We start from the raw sequence: 18,440 nt of genomic DNA on the forward strand, positions 1-18,440 counted from the left end.
GAGGGCGGAGGGCAGGGGTCACGGCGGCGCGCAGGCGGCCTGGTCCCCATGGCGGCGGCGGCGGCGGCCTCCTGATCCCGGCCCTGGGCGGCGCGAGCGGCGGCTCCGAACATGCACAGCCTGGCCACGGCCGCGGTGAGTCCCGCCCCCGGCGCCGGGTCCCCGTTCGCAGCTCGCCCGGAGCGGCCGGGTCCCGCCCCCCCCCTCCGGCCTGGGGCCCCGTTCAGCCCGGGGGGGGCCCCGCCGCCCGCTTCTCCTCCCACCACTCCTCCTGCTGCTGGGGCGGCGGCCCCCGAAGAGCCCGGGGCGGCCCCGCGGGACCCTCTGCTCCGGCCGCCTGCAGGAGGCCGCGCAGGCCGGAGAACTTGCCCCGGGGCCCTTCCCAGAGCGCGCCCGTTCCCCCCCGAGCGCCGGGGTCCCTGCCGGGCCGGGGCCGGGTCCCGCGGACACACCGCTGGTGCCCGCGGCGAGCCCCGGGACACGCCGGGAGGCTGAGACCATGTGGGGGGGCTTCTCGCCCCCCCCCCCCCCCCAGCACGTGCGGATTCCCGGGGCGAAACATCCCGTCTCGAGCTGCTGGACGCTCCTTGAAACCGGAGCCTGCGAGAGGCCTTGCCGTTGCGTGCGGGCGCCGGGGTGGTTTGCTGGGAGATCAAGTTGTAGGGATGTTTTAAAATTCATTTACTGCCAGTACTAGTCAGACTTAAAAAAAAAACAAAAAAACAAAAACAAATATGAGTCACCCAAGCGCTTAGCGGTATCTAATTCCAGCCGCCTTTAGTTTTCCCAGCCAGTCTAATGCCATGATTGTAAAGAATCATTCCTGGACGAAATACATGTGTAGAGTACAAACGGGTGAAAGCAGAAAGTTAAATATTTTAACTGTTCCTTCCTTACGATTTTATAGCAAAATGCTTCTATCCTTTTTTATAGCGGATAAGGGATTGCGGTACCTCCCATTAAGCCCCCAGCTATACGCTGGGCTTCCTTGCGATAAACTGTTTTTAAACAGTTATCTAATAAAAACAACTGGTTGATGTGAATGGAGTGCAAGTTGTTGAGTGCTAATTTAAAAAGTCTTCAATACATACACGCTCTGTGAGCTGTGATGAAATGTGTTTACTGTCCACCAACCTGCATTTATATTTAGAAATGTAAATGGGGCCCAAAATGCAGCCCGGTGCTGATGGCTGCAGTACATAACCCTATCCTTAGGCAAGGCTGTTAGGCCTATAAACAGGGGTTTTTATTTTTTAGGTTGGAAGAAGTTGCTATTACAAAACTGTAATAAGGCAGAGCACTGGCCTTTTACATAGTGAGACTGCTGGCAGAGCCTGCATTTAGATGCTAATCTGAAAGGAGCAAAGCATAATAGAGGGGAGGTCCAGAGAATGGAGCAAAAACAATAAACGACAGAAAACTTGAAATAGAAGCATGAGAGTGAAAATACAAATTAATCAGACCCCTTCTAGTTCATTCTTGTTAAATAAAGGTTCATTCTGGTGTTATCAGGTTGATCATCTAACAGTATATGTAGAGAAACACACACAATTCGGCAATGTTGTGTGATAATCAATGTTTTTTACCCAGAATGCTTGGGGGGCAGTTTCTTAATTAAAGAAGTCTCCAGTTGGCTAAATCAAGGTTGTTATGGAATTATCAGAGTTGCAATTTGGCAGGGACACTGCAGGTAAATGCCCTTACTCTTGTGAAATGAGTTGTGGGCTCTTCAGTGATTCACAAGCGCTCAGTGCGTGGTGCTTTAAGACAGCTATGGCATCACTCTTGCATACATGAGGGGCAACAGAGTACATTTAGTAAGATCATTGATAAGTATCTGCAATGTTTACATACTGCATTTGACCTTCCCCAGGATCTTAGGGAAGGCGAATGAGACTGTGAGCCTTGAAAACAGCAATTTGAAAATTAGAGTATTTTATTAATGACTGCATTAAAAGCAGATGAGACTTTCAGGGAAAAGTAACAGATGGGAATCTGTAGGGTCTGGGGAGAAATTTGATTCTTTCTTAAGAAGGCACTGGACGCTATAAATTTGTGCGTGCATTGTTGAGGAGTCAACACATTTGAACTGTTAACTTGAACTGAACTTTCCAATATGTCTAGCAAAATAGACCCGAATGTTTATCTGTTAAAGGGCTTGTCGTTCAGTTGTCATAAACTAATACAAATTAGACCTTCCAGTTTTCCATGTATTTCTAAGCACTGTTATAGGAGGTGCTAACAGGATTACACTTCTCACTCTTAAAACAGAATAAATTTGTCACTTTTCACCATTCAAGAGATACCCTTGTTTGAGGTTCTGAAAAGCTATCTGAAAAACAGGGAGAGAGGAGAGGGGGCCAGAAGGATTGATTTGAGGAAAGAAGAAGAGTTAAAATGTGTAGTGAGCTTTGCAGGGCAGGGATTGACTGTGTCTGACATCTACAGATAATCTGATGGCACTAAACAAATACTTTTCTAAGTGAATAAGAACAAGGGATTATTAAGTCTACAGATTTTTAATAGCATAAATACGAAGAGTGGGGAAGGATTAGTTAGAATGTGCATGGGATATAACTGGGCCGAATGGATGAAATTAAGAGGGAAAACTTTACCTAAGTATCAGGAAACACTTGTTGATATGAGAAGTGAGGCTGTGGAATGGTATCCCAAAGAATTAGATGGACCCTAATACGCATCTCATCTCTAACTTCCACAGTTCTGCAAGGATTGGTTCCTGATGTACAGTTTCACTTCTGGTACTAGTTGATTTCACTTTCTAGTTCTTGTGAAAGAGTTGAGTTGCAGAGGACACTGCAAGGGAATGCTTAAATCTAAATACACTGTAACTAGTTGGTCTAAACGTCAAGAAAATAGTCCTATTCATATCTAGTTACACCTGAATTTTCAACCTAAACTACCAGATTGTCAGTTTAATAGACCAGCAGTGCATTAGTTTTGTATTGCTGTTATAAAGAGCATTCGCAAAGCCGTGAGACTTTTTTTTTTAATGAAAGTTTAGCTTTTCTGCAAAGGAAATCAGAGAGATCTTAAAATCCTGGCTTCCCCAATGTGATTGTTTTCTACCTGAGAACTCACTGAAGATGTTATTCTTTCACTGATCTCGTGAGAAAGTGGGTATGGAAATATCTTTTTAAAAACTGTCATGTTTAATCTTAAAAATATTACCCGAGTGTGGGTACAGATTCAGTTCTCTCTGTCTTATTCTGGAAGGGATTTTTACCACACAGCAAATTAATAAGGGGTTTCCCTTTAAGATATATACTTAGGGAAGAGACTGATGTTCATGGGCAAGCAAGATGGATTTGTGCAACATCTAGTTGTAGCCCAATGTCTCTCTAGCAATACTTTTAAAATGCCCCGGGATACCATGCGAAGGGTGATGAAATAATCAGAATCTTTTTCATTTATGTGGGACCCTTATTTTAATGTCGTTTTGAGTGTGAGTCGCTTGTGTTGAAAAGCTGCTGTCTTGAGCTTTTTGGAGGTCTAAAACCAGTGGAATCTAAACTAACGTGTCTTAAGAACTCCTTTAAATACATTTTTATTATGCATACACTTTGAGTGCAGGGTCTAAAGATACTTAACATAGACAGGGCTGGTGCTGTGATATAGCACAGATTTCTAGTGGAAAAAGAATGAAAAATAACCTGTCCTAGTCTTTTGCTTGTATCGATGGGAAGTCATGCGATTCGCTGAATGTTGTTGAAGGAAGTTGCTAGATAACATTTTGCCAGAGGATACAGAGAAACTACAGTAGCGAGAGATTTATTCCTTGAAGCAAAGCACCTGTCCATGTTTCGTGGCAGGTGAAATGATAAGCATTGACCTGAAACCATTATCTGTGTCCAGAACACTATTAGAAAAGCAGGTCTGCTGCTTTCTTCCTCCTCTAATTGATGTTGCATTAACTGCCTGGCTTCATCTGTCTCTCTCAAAGTAAAAAGGGCCTGGTTTGAATCCGAAAAAACCGTGATATACTTACACGTTTTATTGTCTTCCCTCAAGCCTGTGCCGACAGCACTGGCTCAGGTGGATAGAGAGAAGATCTATCAGTGGATTAATGAACTGTCCAGCCCCGAGACCCGTGAGAATGCCTTGCTGGAGCTGAGTAAGAAGCGTGAATCAGTCCCGGACCTGGCCCCGATGCTATGGCACTCATTTGGCACAATCGCAGCTCTTCTGCAGGTGGGTGCTTTTCCTTTGCACCTGAAATGATCCTCGGCGTGCTGTGCAGGTGACCGGGAGAGCTCGCTCATTGATGTGGCTTCTCGTGGGTTTCCTCAGTTACCTCTCCGTCACTTAACCCTTCCTACTGCAAGAGAGCCTTCCGAATAAAAACACGCACGTCCCTCCTTGTTTACCTCTTCAGCAGTCCACCACGCTCCACAGCTGCTGCTTGACTTTCTGAATATGAGACCTGGGAGTTTCCTTTGAGGAATTAAATTAAAATCAGAGGGATGGGCACTGAGAAACTCCTGTTCAGCATACACGTGGAGCAAGGGAAGAAAGTCAGAAAGGGCTTATGTTAGTAATCGACAGGCATGGGGCAGACTTTTCCTCCTCACTCACTTCCTTATAATTGCCCCCTGTGCTCATGCAGTTCATCCTTCTTGGTACGCATAGCATCTTCACTTCAGGGAGACGAGAGGTCCCAGCATATGATAGATCAGGATAGAGCTTTGCATGCTGGGACTTCTAGGCACAGTGAACTGCACCACTGTTGTTTGTTGGTACTTCCAGGGCATCAGTTACCATGGTATCTAACTGACAATTAAAGGCAGCTGTAATCTGCGTAATTACATGCAAAATAGATGCATCACCCTGATACCTGGCAATTTGCATGGTGCAGCCCTCACTTGGGCAAAGGTTGAGTTCCCCAGGTTACATAACTTCCTTTTAAAATGATGCCTGAGGCAGTGATGTGGCAAACGGAAGGCAGCTATCTCTCCGGCACTTGCAGCCGCTTATCAGGCGAATGAATTTCTGCAGCTTGGTCCAGTTTTCTCCTTTAATTTGCTTTGTTTAACTTTCTCAGGAAATTGTAAATATTTATCCATCAATCAACCCGCCAACCCTGACAGCCCATCAATCTAACCGAGTCTGCAATGCTTTGGCGCTCCTGCAGTGCGTTGCGTCACATCCAGAAACCAGGTAATTGTCATCAGTCATACTGGCTAGCCTCTAAGTACCTGTAAACTGTGTGTCGGGCTGTGTAAATCATTTGTTTTGTGTTACTTTGGGCCAGTGGTAAGTTCATTTATGTTGCCTCCACGTTAAAGGCAGTGTGGCATATGGCACTAGATGATGGACAGCAGCACTGTCTTGTCACTAGTTCCTTTGTGGATCTTTGCATGCAGCTTTACAGAAACCCCAAACATAGGACATTGCATATTGAGATTTCCTTAAATACTCTAATCTCTAAAACCTGGTCTTCCCAAGACACTCCAGCTGAGATTGGGGCCCTGTTGTGCTAGCACCTAATACGAGCTTGCAGTGTAATTTGACACAACAATGGGTGGGTGAAAGAGAGGCACAGCCAGGGAAAATGTCCCAAAGTCACTCAGCAGGTCAGTGGAAGTGCCATGTCTGGAGTCCCAGTCAAGTGCCTTATTTGCTGGAGAACGCGGCCCCTCCAATATCCTAGGGCCTCACTGTCCCTGTTGCTTGATGACAAGGAAAGGAATAATCCAGGGGCTCGCCCTAAAGAACAGTGACTGAAACCCAGAAGAAATCCGGCCTAATGGCCACATTCCCTCATGTTTCTGTTCTCCCTGTGAATAAGGCCCTGTAACGAAACTGTGGGAACAATTAGGAAGCAGAATGTCTTTCAGCCTCTGCCAAACAAGGTTTCACAGCACTGCTCCTTAAGCCAGCCTTCAGGGAAATAGTCCAGTTTTTTCACTGGATTCCTTTATAACTACATAAAAATGTGAAAATTCAAGATCAGTAGCTGAAGGGTGGATTCTCTTTACTCTGAACACAGTCATTCAGTTCAGCAGAGAGAGCTCCCCTAGGATGGGCTTTGGAAATGGTATGTCAACAGGGGAACCTCTTCATCTGGGGACTTCCCACAATCAGAATTCTTTCCAGCCCATTATCAGAAATGGGTTCTGGGGCTGGGAGCCAGGGATGACTGAGTGCTGTGGTGACGGTTAGTCTTGTGTAATATTTATACTGTAGTAGTAGCTGGAGGCCAAGCAGATTGAGGTCCCATCCAGCCGGGGCCTGGGCATGCACCTGGTAAATAAGTTGCTGCACCAAAGCATCTGCAACCTACAAGACCAGCTGTAATGTGGGGAAGACAAGAAGCAGATCAGGATGGGGGAGATGGGGTAATACAGAAATGTGGATATGTGAGATCCTTAGCCTGTTGGGAGCGATACCTGTGACCCATCACCTGCCTGCCCATCCTCCACTGACGGTATGGCCCGGAGCATGTCACGTCCCCTCTCTCCGTTTGTAAAGGAGGATACTTTGCCTGGCCGCCTAGAGCGATGGGTGTTACTGTCTGGTGAGGCGGAGGCAGATGTAGCACGCTGTGTCACTGGATTGTGTGGTCTGTTTAGCCCTCTTGGCTTCTCGTGGTATATGTTCAATGTGTCTTCTGCCTTTTCTTCCAGGTCAGCCTTCCTTGCAGCTCACATCCCTCTCTTCTTGTATCCCTTCTTGCACACAGTTAGCAAGACTCGTCCATTTGAGTACCTGCGGCTTACCAGCCTTGGAGTGATTGGTAAGCAGTCATGCAAACACTGGGAGCATTGGCTCCTCCTTTCCTATGGGCCAATGCATCCCATTCCTTTAGTGTAGCAGCACCTTAAATCACTGTTGCTGTCCTTCCCTACGTAATCTTCTGAGTTATGTGATAATGTCTAACTTCCCATTGATGTGCAGAGAGCTTACCAGCGTGACTCCCATTAATACTAGTGGGAATTGTGAAGATAAATTCTACGTGTCCGTGGTAGAAAAGACCCTAGAGTTTTGGACCACGGCTGTGTTGCTGGCGGGGTTTGTCACACCGAATACAAGTGCATGGCTGATGTATCGATAGCATGCACCTAAGCCGCATCTTGGTTTGGCACAAGAAAAATTGGCTCCATTGGGAAGTTCTGGTCTCAAAGCAGGTGGGGAGTTCTCTTGCAGGAACAGGGAAGCTGCTTTTTCTTCAGCTACAAGCTGAGCCCATCAAGAGAAGTAATTACTGAGGGGGTCAGACTTCCAGAGTTTTTCTCCATTTTCTTGCCATGAATTTACTTGGGTGTCATTTTCCCCTATTTTTTTCCCCTAGATTATTTTTTTCCTAAAAGCTTTCTAACCCAGCACAGTAAGATAGCGTCTCTAAAATGCATTCATTTTTCATGAAGGTCGCCAGTGGTCAACTGATGGTACGATTCAGATTGGGTTTGTTTTATTGCTGGGAGGAGACAAAGCTTAGACTTTACCTGCCTTTTAAAAAATGGCATATTTGCTTCATTCTGCTGAACGACTGCAGTTTCCTAGCCAGAAATGTCCGCAGATTTAGCGTGAGGATTGCACTGGCTGTTCAGTGCCCCCTTTAAAATCCCTGGGTGCATACAGGCACTGGTTTATGTAGCATGTTCCCATGCCGGTCACACTGTTCTCGACTCGGACTAATTGTCTCAGAGAAGCAGCCTGCACTCCCATGCGCAGCGTGGTGAGGATGTATGTCTTGGAGAGGCTTGGAGCACAGCTTCCAGGGACTTTTTGGTCACCCGGCATTGAGTGTTGCATGAAGCCATCTTCTCTTCCTCTTTTTTCTGCAGTGCGTCGCTTGGCATGTTGGTCACAATGTGCTAGTTGGTTTTCATAGAGAAAAGGTCCAATCCCTGCCATGTGACGCAAGCAGTGTAAAGTCAGACAGAGAAAAGCAAGGGGGGACGGGAGGGGGGACGGACAACCAGTGAGCGAGGAAGCATCAACACTTTAATCTTGTCCGATGAGATGTGTACCGTATTCCCAGTAACCCCTCCTGCTTCTCCCTGCAAGTCAGCTAGATCCACTCCAGGTGGCATGGGACTTGACAGGCCTCTCAGCTGACAATGACCCCGGTTAATGGCTCTTAAGTTCCAGACAAGCGAGTGGGTGGGCTGCTTTCGGCAAAGCAGGTGCTAGGAATCCAAAGGATTGTCCCCACCGGATAGTAACAGTTTCAGAAGCCGAATTTGGGATACGGCTGCTGCTTGAGTCATCACTCCGTAACCATTCAGATATTCTTTCTTTGTACTCGGGCTGTGCCCAAAGTCTCCCGTTGTGCTGGACAAACCTGAGCAAAGCTTGTGCTCTCGCCATCACTGTGGTCATATAAATATTTGCCTCCTCGTTCAGGCTGCTCTTTCAAAGACAGTAGTGATTAAAATCTGAAGTTCTTTTGTCTGTTTTTAGGGGCCCTGGTGAAGACGGATGAGCAAGAAGTGATAAACTTTTTGTTGACAACAGAAATTATCCCCCTCTGCTTGCGCATCATGGAGTCTGGCAGCGAACTTTCCAAAACGGTATTTGCTTTTAGCTGAATTAAGTGATTTGTTTTTGTTGGCCTCTTGGCCGCTTCCCCCTGGTTCCCAGGTGTTATGTTCATCATGTCCCTGCAGGCAGCAGATCAGTGTGTCTTACCAGTTAGTTTGAACTTCCCCCTGTTGCAACTTGACATTGTAAAACGACGGGCAATTGCTGATCCCTTTATCTCCTTTAAAAACGTTGCTCTGAAGATCCGAGCTGGATGTTATCCACCGTCATCCCCCGCACTAGCTGCGCTCTCGTGCTGCGTGAGGGGCTGTGTTGCTGGTGACTCTCCTCTCCCCCCACCCCCCCGCTGGAGCAGCCATCCTGCAGAATGACCTTCCCGTGGCCTGTCTTGGGTCTCCGTTGTCCTGAATTGGTGAACACCGTGACTGTGCCATGCTGAAGCGTGACAGTAATGCCTCACTTGCTAGTTCTTCTGGCATCCTCAGGCCGACCACTGACCCACCCAGTCATATATGCTCCCCCCACCACTCGCCCATATTCGTAGATGTTAAGGCAGGAGGGTACCGTTAGTCTAGTCCCGCCTCCTGTATAGCACAGGCCAGAGAATTGTATTCCGTCATGCCTGTACCTAGCCCAGTCACTCGTGGTTGATAAAAGCATCTCTTCCAGAAAGGCAGCCTGGCTGTGTAACACTTGAGAAGAAAGCCACAAGCCAGCTGGGCAAGGTTGTATATGGCTAAGCAGGGCCGTGGCCTGGGGTGTTCCTCCCTGTCTCCCCTCTCTCAACAGTTGATCGGTCTGAATTGCCCATTACCTCGGGTAGTATGGCGGTGGTTGTTAGGCCATGTCTACGCTACTACTGACGTTGGCAAAACTTACGTTGCTCAGGGGTGTGAATATTCCACACCCCCCCGAGCCGCCCCCCTCCCCCCCCGAGCAATCTAACTTATGCTGGCATAAGTACCGCTGTGCACGGCGCTGTGTCGGCGTGGGAGCTTCTTCCACTGCCGCTCGTTGGGAGTGGTGTCATGATGCCGACGGGAGGGCTCTGTCCCGCCAGCGTGGACCAGCTGCATGAGAGATCTTACAGCGGCGCAGCTGCGTCGGTACAGTGGTGAGCGCCGTAGTGCAGACATGGCCTGAGTGAACATGGGGCTCAACACAGCCCTGCTGTTGTATCTGCCTGTCTTCCCTTTGTAGCGTTGTTGTCGCTGCGTTGGCCCCAGGATATTGGAGAGTCAGGATAGGTGAGGTCATATCTGATATTGAACCAACTTCTGGCGGGGAGAGAGACAAGCTTTCGAGCTACGCCGAGCTCTCCCTCGGGTTTGCAAAAGCTGTTGCAGCTAAATACAAGGTGAAACAAATGGTTTAATGTAAGTTGTTCACACACATTCAAGGTGAAGTGGCCCATTAGCACCCCTGCAGTCATAGGACAAAAAAGGGGGTTAGTGGGTTACAGATGGTTGTAATAAGCCATAAATCCAGTGTCTTTATTAAGACCATGATTTTTAGTGCCTAGCAAAGTTATGAATTGAAGCTCCCAGGCTCGTCTTTTGAAAGTGCTCTGTGGGTTTCCTTTGAGGCCGAGGACTGGTAGGTCAGATAGAGAGCGATCGCTTTGTGACAGGTGTCCGCCCTCAGGGCACATGGTGTGTTTGTCTTTTATCATTTTCCTGTGCGAGTTTATACGGGGTGTATTGATTTCACCCACATCGTTGTTGTTGGGGCATTGGATGAGGTGCACATGTGTTGTGATAGGTATGTATAGCTCCCAGGGATCCTGAAAGGTGTTGCGGGGTGTATATCCCTGTAGCTATGGAGAGATTTTGCAGGTTTTGCATCTGTTGTTCGAGGCAGGGTCTGGTGCCCCTTTGAGTTGGTGGGTCCTGATCTGTTTGTTCCTTTCTCCCTTTCACAGTGAATTCCATGTGCTGTGTAAAGACCAACTGTTCCTTCTGGTTTGAAACTGGGTAAACCTGTTAGCCACCCTGTTGAAATACTTGGTGCTCTTGGTATGTGTCCATTTTGCAGTTGGTAGGGGTTGCTGTCAGAAGAACAAACAGGACGTGGTCCATTACAGGCGCAGCTGGTTAAGTGATTTCTCCCCTCTGTTCCAGGTTGCTACATTTATTCTACAGAAGATCCTCCTGGATGATACGGGATTGGCGTATATCTGCCAGACTTACGAGCGGTTTTCTCATGTCGCCATGATATTGGTAGGATTGGTTGCTCTCTTCACTTACTAACGGGGTTACACTGGAGCAGCCAGCTTGTGTTGACCCATGATCGCACCTGCTGCCAAGGATCCGTCCTATGCAGGCTTCCCATGGTCAGCTTTGTAAATTCACCTGCAGCTTCTCATCTAACTCTTACTGGGATGAGTGTAAAACACATCATGGATATTTATGACTAGACTGACTAAAACCTGCACAATTAGAATCTCCAAGGAAGATCCCTCAGTAAGGGGAGTGAGGTGGGACATAAACGATGCAAAAAGAGCTATTTTAGCCGCATAGATCAGTTAATATCCAATAGGCCTGAGGTCGGATTATGTAGATTTTTGCCCAGTGCTTATCAGACATTCGTTATTCCTCCTTTACGGCTCTAAGGAGAGGGATGCTGTCACTTGCAAGCAAACCGAGTGAGCGGATGCTGAAACCCTAGCCCTGGGAAATGCTTTCCATCCTGAACCTTGGACCAAAGCTCAGGGAGATGGAAGTCTTGCAGGTCCTGGGCTGAATATGAATTAATCAAGTTTTGAAGGAAATGGCCTGGTGATATAATCTGTAATGACAGCTGGGTCCATCCAGCTGTAAGTGGGTCTTGGTGGGAGAGAGCCCCGCAGTAGTGGCCCCAGTTTGAGCAGGGTCTTTGAGTTGGGGTCATCTCCTATTAGTGTTACAAGCTAGACTGGAAAGAGGACGATCTGCCTGCCAACAGGCACCAGTCCTCTCTGCTTTGGTGGCTGCCAAAACCCGGTCCCAGTCCTGGGAGAATGAAACAAAACCACCGAAGTCGAGCACTTCCTAGTCCTTTTTCTAAACACCATTTCTCTAACTGGAGCCGCTCCTTTGTCGAACAGGGTAAGATGGTCCTACAGCTCTCCAAGGAGCCGTCCGCAAGGCTGTTGAAACACGTGGTCCGCTGCTACCTTCGCCTTTCCGATAACCCAAGGTAAACATTTTAGGAGTTTTCAGGGGCTCTTGTGGGGCAGAGAGCAAAGGTGCTTCCCCCTCTTGCTGGAAGTGCCGTTCCGTTGGGATTCCCGCTTCGCGTGTCTGCCTCTCACTCAGCCTTGGAAGCGGAACGGGACCTTTCTCGATACAGACCCATGAGCTCCCGCAGCACCTGCCGACCACGCTGGCTCTGCCTGACTCTTGTAACGCAGGTTCGGCAGGTCAAATGGTCATAAATTACAACTGTCCCAACGCGACTTGAGACGTAGGGACCAGGGCCGGTGCTGCTGCGCGAGCTCCACCTCGCTCCTGTGGGGCTGTGCTACAAAGGGCTCATGGAGGGCAGAGTGGTGGGGTAATGAGGGGCCACTTCTCCGGCTAGCTATATTTGCATTTACTCTGTCCCTCACTGGGCAGGCTCTGAAGCCTCTGACTCTGCAGACGTGCCACTCCCCTCATGTCTGGAAGGGGGTTGTGACTGGGAATGTGTTGGAACTGGGGGGGCCCTTGGGTCAGTAACCTTTAATGTGGGGGATCTGCCTGGAGCTCTTGGGTTTGGGGAAGGAGGGGAGGTCATGGCTACAGTCTGTGGGGGGGAGTTTCCCAGGCATGTTCAGAGCAGCCTGCTATTGAGGACACAGGGAAGGCCTGTCCCAGGCTGTAATGTTCCCGCAGGGGGCATGCTCCCCTCTTGTCAATGTGAGTTTATTTGTTGGCCCCCCTGTTTCTTGTCTCCTGATGTAGGGCACGAGAGGCTCTCAGACAGTGCCTTCCTGACCAGCTGAAGGACACCACCTTTGCCCAGGTGCTGAAGGACGACACTACCACCAAGCGCTGGCTGGCGCAGCTCGTCAAGAACCTGCAGGAGGGTCAGGTCACCGACCCCAGGGGCATCCCGCTGCCCCCGCAATGACACCCGCGGAGGGTGGGGCACCAGGGAGGAAACAGCTCAGGTTTACAGAGAACCAAGAACCGATGACCTCTTCCAGAACCGCCTGTGTGCGCAGGGCGGCCTCCGGACTGCCCGCCTCCCAGCCAGCAGGACCGCTCCCCCAGCCGCGGGGGGATTGTGACACCAGCACATACTGTTACTGCAGCTTAAAAGCCAAGCACCGCCTCTTCCCAGCTCGCCTGGCGTCTGCCTGGGGCCGGGCCGGACGTGGACTCTTCCCCGTAGCGCAGTCTCCGTGCTGGCAGCGCGTGGGGCACGGGCTGCCTCCCTCGCATTCCTTGTCACGCTCACCGTTTACAAGTCTGTTAGACGAGCGAGCTCAATAAAAGTTGACCCAGTTGTTTTATCCCCTCCTCAGAGCGCGAACCGGCTGCGTCTCGCCCCTGGGGCGGCTCTCTCCGTCCGACGTGGAGCAGCGTCTTTCTGGCGGAGTGTCTGGTTGCTGCAGCTGCCTGCCCTGGCTGTGGTTTCCGTTCGCGACTGGCGATGGCTGGAGCGAGGCCCATCTGCGCTCCACTTGCTGGGGGAGCGAGGGAAGGGAGAGAACTTGCAATTAACCCAGGTGTCAAAGGCTTTGACTTCCTGGGTTCTGGGCCCTTCCTTCGGGGTGGAGGTGACAGCAGGGTAGTGTTTCTGGGCTATAAATTGCGCATTTCAGCTGCTCCGGCTGCTGGGTGACTGCTGTACTCAAAGCACCGTGTACTGGCTGTCCGGCGTCCCCTGGACTGAAGTAGAGCACCTCCTCCTAGTGCTGCCCTCGGCCGGCAGGACGGAGTTGGGTTCGAAAGCCCGCTTTGCTGGCCAGGCTTAGAGGCAGCAGCTCGTGCATGTGTGAGCTCGGCCGCTTTGCTGTCCAAAGCCCGTTGAATGAGGGGATCCTGCCTCTGGGCGGCAGGGGGACCGGCAGGAGTGATTTCAGGCAGGTGCCAAGGGCTCCAGGGACATCAGCTATTCTGGGGTGCCAGGCCTCAAGGCTGCCTCCATACACAAGGGCTCTGGCTCTCCTGTCTGTCCGTCCTCCTTCTCCCTGGCCCAGGTTGGCATCTGCCTCAGCCCAGCAGCAGTTAAGGCGTCTGGAAAGGCAGGCGCGCCCCTACCTGCGTAGAAAGGGACAGGCTAGCTTTTCAAGCCGAACAGAGCGGGGAGGCTGGGCAGCAGAGAAGGCAGGTTGGCTGTAACTTGTCCAGCAAGGCTAGAAGCCGGGATCCCCTGGCAACTGCCATGCCCTTGCCCTGCAGTGAGAGCTGGGCTTGGCCGCGGCACTGAGCAGCCAAATCTCGCGCTTCCTTGGGGAGAAGCTTTGTCCCTTTTTGCTGATCATCGGCCATGTTGTTGTGCCAACAGTGTCTTAACCCACTCCAGGTCTCTCCTCCCCCAGCCCGCAGCCAGCCCTGCGGAACGGGGACAGAGCGCCAGGCTCCCTCCCTTACCCCGGGCTCTGGTTTTATAACAGATAGTCTCATTTTTTCCATCCCGGCCTTGACGCGACTTAAAAATGCTTCTGTTTTGTAACTTAAACTTAATAAAGAAAAACCCAAAGCATCACTGCTCCTGTCTGATCTCTGAGTGTGGGATCAGAGAGGGGGCCGTCTGCAGGCAGGAGATCCGGGAGGCCTGGCAAGCGCACCCTCAGGCTCCCGGATCCTTGGTTCGTCAGCAGTGGGGGGGTGAATCCGCTCTAGGGAGGATCCTGGCAGTTTTCAGTGGGTGTCTCTCTACCTCTCCCCGACCTGTCCGTTGTCTAGACCCACCCCACGGTCTTGTCTGCGTCTAGCTGCAGGAGATGTTTGTGTGTGGTCTGCGCCATTCACATGAGTGGAACACGGCGATGGCTCTTAATCTTGTATTTGGCCGAAGCCATCCACTGTCAGGTCCTACAGCGTATCGCTGAGTGGGCTTAGGAGGAAATCTCTGGTTCTGAAACACCTCCAGGGAAACGCTGCCCTGCTTCTGAGGCGAGTGGGATTCCTTTCTACTGCCCCTCCCTGGGCCTGTTGGCTGGGCTCAAAGCAGCTGCTCTCCTGTGGAGCAGTTAACAGACAGCGTGTGCTCTCTTTCCTAGGTGGGGTTCCTAGCTAGCTCTGAGCTCCCCTGCAGAGATTACCCGCCCCTCGCTGGCTCTGCCCAAGCCCCAGACATGCCAGCCTGAAGATTCAGTCCTGCTAGAGCATCTGCATTTCACTTGGGGCTGCAGATCTGCTTCAAGTGCAATTTAGGGACCTACGATAAAACAAGCCGAGTCTGGGGCAAGATCCCAGAGCGGGGCTTGGGCCGTTCCTGAGCTCCTGCATGGAGAGGCAGATGGTAAATGAGGCTGGGATCCAGGTGTGAACTAGGTCTGTGCCGTCCCCATAACCCAATTCCAGCTTCTCTCAGCCTGGCTAGTGGCCTCCTCTTGGATGGGGGCTTTCCCCCCTTCCTGTGCGGGGGACCCTGGCAAGAGTTCGGTGATTTGTGGTGGACCTTGTTGGCATGAGTCCCGTGGGAAGATGCCAGGTGCTGCCCACAGGGGAGAAATGAAATTTACCTCCCTTCTGTGGGGGTGAAATCTACAAGCGCCTCCCTGGGAGCGGCCGGGCTGCGCTGGCTGAGAGCGTCGACATGACCGTGCGCCAGCGGCCAGCAGACGGAGCAGAGCTGGACGCAGAGGCGTAGCTGGGCTCCACTGGGCCTGTCGGGGCTGCAGATAGCTCCTGCCAGCACGAACAGCCTAATCCTCCACCCAGCAGCTGGTACCTGGACTGCTGGCCTGGCTCACAGCACCTCAAGGGTGGCCTGAGTTCAGAAATCCATCCGGGCTCCTGCGGGGTGGGGACCGGCGGAGCCATTCCCAGCTGCAAACTGACAGCACCTGGCCTACTTGTAGCAGGCAGGGAAACTGAGGCATGGACGGGGCTAGACGAGCTGGGCCTAGAAGCTGTGTCTCCCTCTGTGAGCTGCTGCCCGCGGCTCAGGCTGGTGTTACTGTAGTGGGGCCCGTAGAGCGAGGCAGCTCCTCGTAGGTGATCTGGGCTCTCCCTACCTCTGCCTGGATCCTTTGCAGCCTCCCTGCCCTTGTCGGTCCATCAGCCGTTCCCCCCCCATTCCTTTCTGCTTTGGCTGTTCTGCTCTCCGGGGACCCCTGAGGAGCACCGCACCCCAACGCACTCTAGGGCTGTGGGAGCCGGGGACGGGTTACAGCGTGTGAGCGAAGCGGTCGGGCTGCTGGCCACGGGGGCTCGTTAGTCGCCGTAGCTCTGAGCTACCCTCTGTGGCTGGCCTGGCCCCTGCCATGGGGGTTGCCCCTGAAACTGTTTGCGAGGTTTTGTCCTGCCCCCTGTGAGCCTGTGGGAAGAGCAGGAGGCAACAGGGCTGGGGCTGAGCGGGACCTCTGCCTGCCTGCCTGCCCGCGGCCCTTTGCGTCCCTTTCCCAGCCCCAGAGCTCTCCAGGGCAGGCCTTTTCAGGTCCTGGTGGGGCCCTGCCAAAGCCCAGAGTCTATTTTAATCTGTCTGCGTCCCACCTTCAGTTGCTTCCAGCCCTGGGGTGCAGGAGATGGGGCCGGGGCATCTCCCTGGCAGATGCTGCTGGGTTCGGGTGCCTTCCTCCCGCTTGCTGGAGCCAGGGCAGAAGGGGGCTTCCCTCCAGGCCGGTTCCAGTTTCCCGGCACCCTGGGGGGATCACGTTCGCGCTCTGGGCCCCGGCCAGGTCTCCCTGGCGCACGGTTCTCGGTACTGTGCCCGGAAGGCACCCCTGAGTTTCCATCCCCCGCCTGGGTTTCAAAGCCCCCTCACTAATCGCTGGTGGCAGGGGGGAGGGTTGGGTTGCAGGCAGGGTGTCGCTGGCACACGCTGCCTGCTGACCGCTCTGCTGGGGCATGGTAGGAGGAAAATGCTCCGGTTGTCCCTGGGGCGTCCTCTGGCATCTTCGGCCCACTGCTGCATGAATGCTCCAACCCCTCCTTGTAGCCGACCTGGGCCCCGAACGCAGCAGTGCCCAGCGACCCACCCGGAGCTGCGGCCTGGCTCCGCCGCGGAAGTGTCCTGCACACATGTGTGCATGGGCGTTGCGCCCACGAGAAATGACGTGGGAAGAGACCATTTCTGGCCCAAGGCCTGGGCAGGTGGTCCCGGGGCTGGTCTCCCAGGTGTGCTGGGTCGTGTCCAGATTGCTGCTGACTGAGGGTTGATCCTGCGCCCAGGGAAGACGATGGAAACCTCGGCACTGGGATTCCGCCGTCAGCTGCAGCTTCGAGCCGCTATGCCGGAGAGGGGGGCAGAGATTCAGATGATAACGGTGGCGTGGGAATGACTCCTCCGCACCCCTCGCAGCTGTCACGAGTAGCCCCAGAACCTGTTTGGGTCCTTAAACTCCCCAAATCACTGTCTCCGAGCTGGACCTGAACCACCTGCCAGGCACTGGAGATGCTGCTTCCCCTTCGACCCTGGCCCTGTGACCTGCAAGGACACCCAGGAGCCCCGCACTGCGTGGGAGTTCCCAAAAGACGGACTTGCCTTCCACATCTCACCCAGGAGGGGCCACCTGGCTGTGAGCGCAGGGTGTCTGGATTCAGACACCTCTCCAGCGAGCTCCCCCTGCCCCCAATCACTGGGCTCTGCCCTCCCCCCTAGTGGAGGAGAGGTGGGTTCAGGGGGCAATTTAAAGCACTGTTTTTTTCCCCTCCAAGATTTGTGTCAAGTCCAGATTAAATCATGAAGGAAATGAGTTTCTGGAGGGTGGTGTCTGGCTTGGAGCTCTGTGTTCAAATCACCTGGGCTGGATATAATACTAGAGTGGTGGGGGGAGCAACAGAGCTGGGAGGGGGAGATGGAGAGCCCAGGGCTGGGCTAGCAGGGGCTGCAGGTCAGGATTGAGGGGCACTGGCAGATCTGGGGGTAGGAGAGGGGGCTGGGATAGCAGGGGCTGCAGGTCAGGAGCGAGGGGCAGTGGGGGTAGGGGAGGGGGCTGGGCTAGCAGGGGGCTGCAGATTGGGATTGAGGGGCACTGGGCTAGCAGGGGGCTGCGGGTTGGGAGTGAGGGGCACTGGGGCTAGGGTAGGGTAGGGGAGGGGGCTGGGATAGCAGGGGCTGTGGGTCGGGAGTGAGGGGCACTGGCAGAGCTGGGGGTGGGAGGGAGCCCAGGGCTGGGTTAGCAGGGGGGCTAGCAGCAGTCAGGATTGAGAGCCATCAGCAGAGCAGCTGTGGGGCTCCGGGCCAGGACAAAGGTGCATTAACAGAGCTGTAAGCAGAAGCTTGCACTGCACCTACCCCCTCGGCCCCGCAGGCCGGGCATTGGAGAGGCCCCTCCCCGGTCCCTGGCCCTACAATTCCCCCATCAGTATCCCTCCTGCCTTCGCAGTACAGGCTGTGAGCAACTCTACGGCCATTAGCCTCTTGCCGCTGCGTGAATCTCAGCTGTGGTGAGGGGTTTCTGGGCCCCGGAGAAGGGCCCCCGAGCTGCGATCCACCTGTCTGAAAAACTGACACGTGTTCTGACATAGCCCTCCAAGCTCATCTCCTCAAGGAGCTGGGCCTTGTCCCTGCAGCCCCTGAGAGTGGGAGTCTCGGGTTGCTCCCAGGCCGCGGAGCACTGCAACGGAGTATACCAGCTGCTTGAAAGTGCTGGGTTTGTGCCCAGGACAGCTGCAGTGATGTCATAATTACAGAAAGGTCCAGGGTGGATACAAATTGGAAGACTTTTTTAAAAATTAAATAAAATTCCTTTTTAAAATTTTTTTATAAGTTTTTCTTTTTAAAAATGAGCCAGTTTAAAATGAAATCAGAATGTAATACAAAATATGTTGAGGCCTAAACTTAGAAGATTATAA

General features: G+C 52.4%; 1 protein-coding gene across 3 annotated transcripts; it reads left to right on the plus strand.

The window, feature by feature from the left end:
• Nucleotides 1–13: 13 nt before the first annotated feature.
• On the plus strand, nt 14–14,172 carry CNOT9 (CCR4-NOT transcription complex subunit 9). Of its 3 annotated transcripts, none has more exons than XM_074967034.1 (8): nt 14–135; nt 4,030–4,209; nt 5,060–5,175; nt 6,645–6,754; nt 8,425–8,534; nt 10,626–10,724; nt 11,591–11,682; nt 12,429–14,172. In XM_074967034.1, the coding sequence occupies exons 1-8, from the start codon at nt 112–114 to the stop codon at nt 12,595–12,597; spliced, it is 900 nt and encodes a 299-aa protein (XP_074823135.1). In that variant the 5' UTR covers nt 14–111; the 3' UTR covers nt 12,598–14,172. The 3 variants fall into 3 exon arrangements, with proteins under 3 accessions (XP_074823135.1, XP_074823133.1, XP_074823134.1); XM_074967032.1 differs by having other exon boundaries at nt 11,591–11,681; nt 12,422–14,172; XM_074967033.1 differs by having other exon boundaries at nt 11,591–11,681; nt 12,425–14,172.
• Nucleotides 14,173–18,440: the final 4,268 nt, after the last annotated feature.

The sequence above is a fragment of the Natator depressus genome, chromosome 11 (assembly GCF_965152275.1).
Source record: "Natator depressus isolate rNatDep1 chromosome 11, rNatDep2.hap1, whole genome shotgun sequence".
NCBI classification, from domain to species: domain Eukaryota; kingdom Metazoa; phylum Chordata; order Testudines; family Cheloniidae; genus Natator; species Natator depressus.

Coding starts and splice junctions, on each gene's coding strand:
- CNOT9 (XM_074967032.1), top strand. CDS start 112: ATGCACAGCCTGGCCACGGCCGCG. Junction 136..4,029: donor ACAGCCTGGCCACGGCCGCG/GTGAGTCCCGCC, acceptor TCTTCCCTCAAG/CCTGTGCCGACAGCACTGGC. Junction 4,210..5,059: donor CAATCGCAGCTCTTCTGCAG/GTGGGTGCTTTT, acceptor TAACTTTCTCAG/GAAATTGTAAATATTTATCC.